This window comes from Penaeus chinensis, chromosome 8, assembly GCF_019202785.1.
Source record: "Penaeus chinensis breed Huanghai No. 1 chromosome 8, ASM1920278v2, whole genome shotgun sequence".
NCBI lineage: Eukaryota > Metazoa > Arthropoda > Malacostraca > Decapoda > Penaeidae > Penaeus > Penaeus chinensis.
Genome location: NC_061826.1, coordinates 2987208 through 2994707, shown reverse-complemented (window position 1 = coordinate 2994707; position 7500 = coordinate 2987208). Strand labels below are relative to the sequence as shown.

The window sequence follows — 7500 nt, the reverse complement described above, 5'->3', positions numbered from 1 at the left end:
TGAGAGTAATGAAAGACCGATAGATAAAGGAGACGCGGTGAAAGGCGCCCGGCAGCGGCAATCTCCCAGCGCTGCCGTGTTATCAAAGTCTTCATTCCAGGTTTCATCTACGTGTTCCGCCATTAGCATGCATGGGCGGGTCGCTCGGCTTAATTGCGGGAAAGTAAACACTGAACGGTGGGAGTTAGAATTCATCTCAAATTGTATCGTCTTCTTTTTTTTTATCTTCTGATTCTTCTTTTTTTGCTTTGGATTCAACTGCCTTTTAGTATCGGTATAAGGTGATATTTCGGGTGAAATTAATTAATTTTGAAGGCTGGGAAGAATTTTGAGAACCTTCTCCCAGCCGTAACTTGATAAAAGAGAGCAATCACGGCTTTCCTCATTATGCTAGCGGAAAGTAGATCGCGGATTCATTGTTATTCGGCCCGCGATGGATGGGCGTTTAAGCGCCTTTCGGAGGAAGCGGAGCGCGGGGTTCCCAGGTCGACGCTCCCCCGCAATCGGTGCCTGAGTGCCGCCCTTCGCCCTTGCGTCACGTGCGTCACGGGGAGGGGGGAGGGGAGTACGCGGAGGGTATGGCTTGATTGCGAGGAAGGGAGGGGGGGAGGGGGTAGAAGGGGAAATGGTGGTGGGGGTGAAATGGTTGTGGAGAAAGGGGGGGTGATGGTGGTGCAGGTGGTGGGGGCAGGTGTTGGAGGAGGAGGAGGAAGAAGAGATAGAGAAGAAAGAGGAAATGAGGGAATAGGAGGAGGAGGAGGAAGAGAAAAAAAGAGGAAGACGAAAAGGAGATGATAGGGAAGAACGAAGAGGTGGTGGAGCAGAAGGAAGAAGAAGAGAAGGCGACGGAGGCGATGATGGTGGTTAAGAGGGTGCCAGGCAGGGATTTACAACAGGAGGCATCTTCACCCGTTCGACCAATGACAGTGCCTTTCAGGTGTCACTAGGGTCAACAGGGGTATTGTCATCAAATAGGACGTGTGGTGGGGCCGGGGGGGGGGGGGGCGGTAGACAAGAGCTATAGGGAGAGAAAATGTTTAGTGAGGTGCGTGGAGAGGGTGAGAACTGGGAGACAGGAGATACATGTAACGTAATGATAAATGGGATAAACAAAGATCATGTTACTCTTATAAACGAGAAGTTGACATTAGAAAATTAAAATGAACTGCAATGAAGCATTGGAGTTGCAAGGTAAGGTAACACGTTACGTAAAGCTCTTGGCCATTGTATTTGTTCTGAAGGCTCGAGACTAGGCCGTCGAAGTCATAACACTTGCGGAAAGACATTGGTCATTTACATTGGCGAGAGAGAGGAGCAGCTGAGGGGCGGCAGGGAAGAGGGAGAGGGCTGAGGGCATCCCCCCCCCAACCCCACCCACTTCACCGCATCTAGGGAAACATCGGCTCGAGGCGTCATCCACGCGTCCGTGATTTGCATGTGGCGTTATTGCCTCATATGTCATGTGGCGTCAGACTCCCCAAGTAACACGCACGTATTTCCTCATCGTTCGGTACTCTTGTCTATATACGTCTTTTAAGAATTTCCCAAGAGTTTCAGATAAAGTGCTAGATCATATCGATTACTGGAATATGAATTGTCGTTACGACCTTCTATTTATGATGTTAACTCAGGCAAGGAAACGTTTTTACCCTAGGAAATAGATATGTTACAAAGGATTCTTTTTCAAGTCACTTTTGATGGGATTAAATTCATTTATTTCGCTATTTTATTGCGACCATGATGACGTTGCGTCAGTATGACGAGGTTTCGTCGCAGTACTCTGAATCATAAGTGAGTGAAATTATAGGAGTTTGAGGTAGTATAACAACGCGGCGTAATGTCAGGATTGCCAGGACGGACACAGTGTGGCCCTCACGATAACGTCCATAAACATCTAGAAAGTGGATTTAAAGTGCCATTTCGACTTAATGTTTTGTGGCCCCTTACTCCATGCATTGAGAACGATAAGCGATGACACGTGAGAGCGCGCGGGAACTGGGCCCTGGGGCCAGGAATTAGGACCCCCGCGCCGTCCATTCCCTCCATCTTGGGCCTCGGCCTCTGCTCGAAGGAGGGCGAGGCCGTTCTCACGCGGGATTGGCGGAAGGGGTTTCTGACGTGACTGCGGGCGGAGAATCTGGAGACGTTTTCCCCTTCTGACACTCCGTTGGCAGCACCATTCCGTTGCGAAAGAAATTATTGACCTCGAGAATTGTAGAAGGAGCTGTAACTTACGTGGCCCGTTCCCCTCTCTTCCTGCTAACAGGAGAGGTGCCCCGTGCTTGAGCCGCTCACCGCAAGGGTGATTCCCAAGAGGCTGTAAAGGCTTCTTAGTATCCTCGTTATGTCTTGGCAGATTTGCATACTTGCTCGCCGCGCGCGTCGTTGTGCTCCGGCGCGGAAGTCGGTCGTCTTGCGATGAGGTACTCTCAAGGAGTCGTGTGTTAGGCGTAATTTGTATTTTCTTATGTTTTTAAGATTTATTGATTTATTTTTTAAATATATTTGTTTTTTGTCTTTTTGTTTGATGTCGAAACACGTGCGAATAGATTGAGTATAGATTGTGGGTAGAAAAGAAGACCGAGTTACATATTTCTTCCCTGATATCATTATTAAGGTCTTTCGTGTTATGATAATGATGATTATAAATGTTGTTTTTGTTATTATTATTTGGTTGGTAGTTCCTTTTACTTAGGGTAGTGGTAGTAGTACAGGATAAGCAGCAATCACAGCAGAAACAAAAACAAAAGTAAAGCCGGTATTATTTTTATGAATAGTGGAAATATTGCTGCTATTACTATTAACAGTAAAGTTGACCACAACCATTTATAACACATTATGCTCATTGCGGTTATTATCAGTGATACGTGTTTCTGTAAATAGAGTTACCTGATCTGCAAAAGGACCTGCCATGTAACTTAACGTAGTCCATCAGAAATGACATAAATGGACGTTGTGAAGGTCTGTGGAGGGGAAGGGGAGGTCGCGTAATATTAGCAGGCAGAAACAGGAGAAGTGAGCAGAGCGTTGGAGAGGTTGGGGGAGGGAGCAAGGGGGAGAGGGAGGGAGGGGGGGAGTTGGAGATCGAGCGTGGGAATGATAAAGCCGATATGTTTTATCTTCAGGAGGCGCCAAGACTCTGTACTTTATCGTTCAGCGCGTGTCGGCACTTAACCTCTGTGGGAATTTAAATGTAGTAATAAGGTTTCCTGCGATTTTCCGCTATTCGAAGGCGGGACCTTTTTCCTCGGGACCCTCTACGTTGAATGCTTTTTGCGACGATTTTGTTCTTATCATTAGCGAAATAGCGCCGCTCACATCCCCTCACAGCCAGAGTAGGTGGCCAGCCGTGCAGATTCTAAAAAAAAGTGTGAGAGAAGACATTGAAAAACAATGTCTGGTACATTTAGTATGGAATGCGTACACTTGTTTCTCTGTACTAAAAAAAAAAAAAAGCTTTCATCTCTTGATCACCGAAACTACAGCATCCCTTCGGTACTTCTCCATTACCGGGTCTAGGAGAGAGAGAGAGAGAGAGAGAGAGAGAGAGAGAGAGAGAGAGAGAGAGAGAGAGAGAGAGAGAGAGAGAATGAAGATCTCCCGCCAATTCTTCTTTGTTGCGAACGCGTCAGAGATGCTGGGGAGATAAGCGCTCGTCGCCGTCGGTAATTGCAAGATTCGGGGAGAGATTATCGCTCGTCGTCGGTACGTTTTTGCCAGTCCTGCGTGGGGGGGGGGGGATGAAGGGGTAGAGGAGGAAGAAGAAAAGAAAAAAGAGAAGAAGAAGAAGAAGAAGAAGAAGAAGAAGAAGAAGAAGAAGAAGAAGAAGAAGAAGAAGAAGAAGAAGAAGAAGAAGAAGAAGAAGAAGAAGAAGAAGAAGAAGAAGAAGAAGAAGAAGAAGAAGAAAGGTGAGGAGGAGGAGCAGCGGGTACGAACTGTTGTGCAACCGCCGACGAAAGTGATGATTGTAGGGAGCGAGTCGGATCACGGATTGCCGATTGTCTTGGAGATCGTGTGAATGAAGGACGAGGCTGTTGGGAATTCGGCGTTCGGAGGCTCTGATTGCATAAGGCTTTCGAATGCCGGTATTTGTTCGGGTAAAGAGAATGACGCTTTGCTGTATATGTAGGCATTGGTTTGCGGCGAGATGAACTTCAGATCGGCATTACAGCGCTTGTGAAAGAAAAGTGATGATAATTGCCGTGTCATTTCAGTAGAACGTGCAGATACAGGTGGTGAAATTTTGTTCAGCGTTCAACGTCCCGTACAGAAATTCTTGTGATATGGAGCGTTGAGGAGGCCCGGACAGCGGATCGGAGAGGAAAAACAAACGGTCGCGGGCTCAACCGTGGCGAAAGGGTTGTTATGATGTGTTCTCCGGGCGTGTCTTGCGGGTCGTGAAACAACGTTGGGCGCGGAGAGGGCCGTCGTGGGCACTTCCCCTCGACGCCCTCCCCCTGCTCCCTCTCGGATCCTCTCTCATACGTATACGCGCGCACACACACACACACACACACACACACACACACACACACACACACACACACACACACACACACACTCTCTCTCTCTCTCTCTCTCTCTCTCTCTCTCTCTCTCTCTCTCTCTCTCTCTCTCTCTCTCTCACTCACTCACTCACTCACTCTCTCTCTCTCTCTCTCTCTCTCTCTCTCTCTCTCTCTCTCTCTCTCTCTCTCTCTCTCTCTCTCTCTTATATCAAACAACGTATATGTGTGTGTGTGTGTGTGTGTGTGTGTGTGTGTGTGTGTGTGTGTGTGTGTGTGTGTGTGTGTGTGTGTGTGTGTGTGTGTCTGTATGCCTATGCGCCTGTATTTTTATGTATACAGCCTGTGTATGTGTATATATATATATATATATATATATATTCATATATATATATATATATATATATGTATATTCATATATTCATATAACCGTATAATTTTACAAGAACGCAAGATTGCAGACGAGATGATTATAGATGACTGTTCAAACTGTTGTCCGTTTCTGTTCGAAGGGGCTTTGCGGATGTGTTTATGTCCGTATATGTGTATATTTACGTACGGAATGATTTACGACTTGGTCTTAGCTTTGCAGGTATGAGGGAGATCATTACAGATAACAGTAATTACTCCGGCGGAAGTAATTACAGCGAATACCAAGTTTGTGTTGAGCCAGGATTTATGTGTAGCGTGTATGGTCAGGGGCAGTCACGGGAACGTTCCGCTCGGCATGCCTCCCGCCGCGGCAGGTGGGCGGCAGAGGCGGAGCAACAGGCCGGGTGTGAGGGCGGCCCGTAGCACCTTCAAGCCTTTTCCGGAAGTTAGATTAGCTTAGGCCGTATCTTCTTAAATTGGCTTGTCTTTTTGGCCTATCTGATGATGTTTTTTGTGTAATATTAGGAGTTGGTTGATTTTGTTTGTTTGTTTATCGTTTGATGGTATCGTGTTTCTGTGCTGTTGATTGTACTTTTGGCTATATTTCACTTCGTAGTTATAACAAGTGCCATTATATTGTGCATCGCTATCATTTTCGATATAACCTTTGTCTTCGTCCTTTGTCTTCGTAATTTTATTTTAAATGTCTTTGTCCTTTTCTCACTCATCCATTTACAAATTCTTACATATAGTATAATGTATGCTGAACGAACTATAATTAAAACATCGAAGGGAAGAATTGTAAAACACACGAAATGCCAGACAGACAGACATACAGCCAAGTGAGTGGCAGTGAGAGACTTATCACACTGACTCTCATATATGTATATGTATGTATTTATATGTGTACACATACATGCATGTTCATATATACATGTATACATAAAAACCTGTGTGTGTGTGTGTGTGTGTGTGTGTGTGTGTGTGTGTGTGTGTGTGTGTGTGTGTGTGTGTGTGTGTGTGTGTGTGTGTGTGTGTGTGTGTGTGTGTGTGTGTGTCGCGTACGCACGCACGCGCGCACACACACACACACACACACACACACACACACACACACACACACACACACACACACACACATTCATACTAACACATGCACATACACATACACTTTATGTATGCATATCTGTTCCTGAAACATGTTCGGTTTCAGCGCACGCCAAAAAGAATGATTTGTGAATGCTCAAATTACAGTCAAGTTGTCCATTATCATGTTTGATGAGGTGGAGTCGGTAGTTAAATGAAAAGCCCGTTTACATAGGGACGAGTTTTGTGGTTTGCGTTTTTTTTTTTTTTTTTTTTTTTTTTTAATGAATTTCGTGTTTTTTAAATATTTACTTTGGACATTTGTGTTTTCAGATAACTTGTTTGAGATAGCCATTGCGATTTATATGGGCTTTATTGAAAAACAAAATAAACAAGTGCAAATAAACGTATGTACGATTAAAAAAAGGCACCCAGGGACTAAAAGATAAGCGTGGATTTGGATTGTCGAACAGAATAACAAACCAACAAGCGTACGTGTGTGTTTCTGTGGCCGAAAGACTAGGGTCGTCGGCGTATTGTGTATAGTGAGGGAGGCGGCCCGGCGTGGAGGCAGGCTATAGTGCGGTTCCGGCAACAGCATGGAGGTGGTGGCTGCCCTCACTATCAGCCTCACTATCGCCGCCAGCTGGATCTTCAACGTAGGACCGACGCCAGCGCCAAGATGAGGTTCACGCGGGACGAGGTGAGTAGTGAGGCGGGCTGTGAGGGGAAGTTGCGAGGCGGGTCCTGTGACGCGAATTCAGGCGCTGTACCTGTTGTGGTGGAGCGAGGCGCGATATGTGGGCGAGGGTAGGCAAAATTTAAGGGTAGAGATTATTCAGATCGTGGTCCACACTGTGTTGATAAGGGTGGCAGTATGAGGGAACAAATCGCAGTTGTTTTTTTATTTAATATCCCAAGGACAATGTTCTGTTCCGCAATTGTAAACATGGCTTGGCTATGTAAGATAACGCTGCATTAGTGTGAATAGCCCAAAATGAGAGATGAGAGTGATGCACAGTCTGGAACTGAGACATCAAACGTCATTGCGTTTTTTTCCCTTTCTTCATCTACGCTAACTCTTATTTTCGGGGGTTTTCATTTGCCCTTTTCTTACCTACACTCTCATTTTCATTTCCCGTTACTCCGTTCGGATAAGTGAATGGCGGACAAGGGGGCTGACTTTACCGCACCGTGACGGGTTTTACCGGTGAGTTCCTCCCGCGGCGGTTCGTCATCTCGCACGTGATCGATTCCGGGCGTGAGGACTCGGTGGATGATGCGGGCGTCCCGGCGTGCGCCTGCACTTGAGGGCGAATAGGGGGGCCTCCGCTTCCATTGTATGCGGCGTCCCAGACTCTGGGTTTGTCTCTCATTCCCCTGTCCTTTTTGTCTTTCTGTTTTCTTGTCCAGTTTTTCCCTCTTCTGTTGACGTAGACTTGTTCTCTTTCTCTCTCTCTCTCTCTCTCTCTCTCTCTCTCTCTCTCTCTCTCTCTCTCTCTCTCTCTCTCTCTCTCTCTCTCTCTCTCTCTCTTTC

General features: G+C 46.3%; 1 protein-coding gene across 5 annotated transcripts in view; it reads left to right on the top strand.

Moving 5' to 3' along the window:
- The window catches only part of LOC125027754 (ral guanine nucleotide dissociation stimulator-like), a 123415-nt gene that overhangs the window by 80119 nt on the left and 35796 nt on the right, over positions 1-7500 (top strand). The window contains exon 2 of one of the 5 annotated variants that reach the window (XM_047616883.1): positions 6297-6666. The exons of the other annotated variants lie outside the window; for them this stretch is intronic. Within the exon in view, the coding sequence (XP_047472839.1) occupies positions 6646-6666 (21 nt within the window). The 5' untranslated portion in view covers positions 6297-6645. The remainder of the gene's footprint in view (positions 1-6296; positions 6667-7500) is intronic. 5 annotated transcript variants of the gene reach the window in all.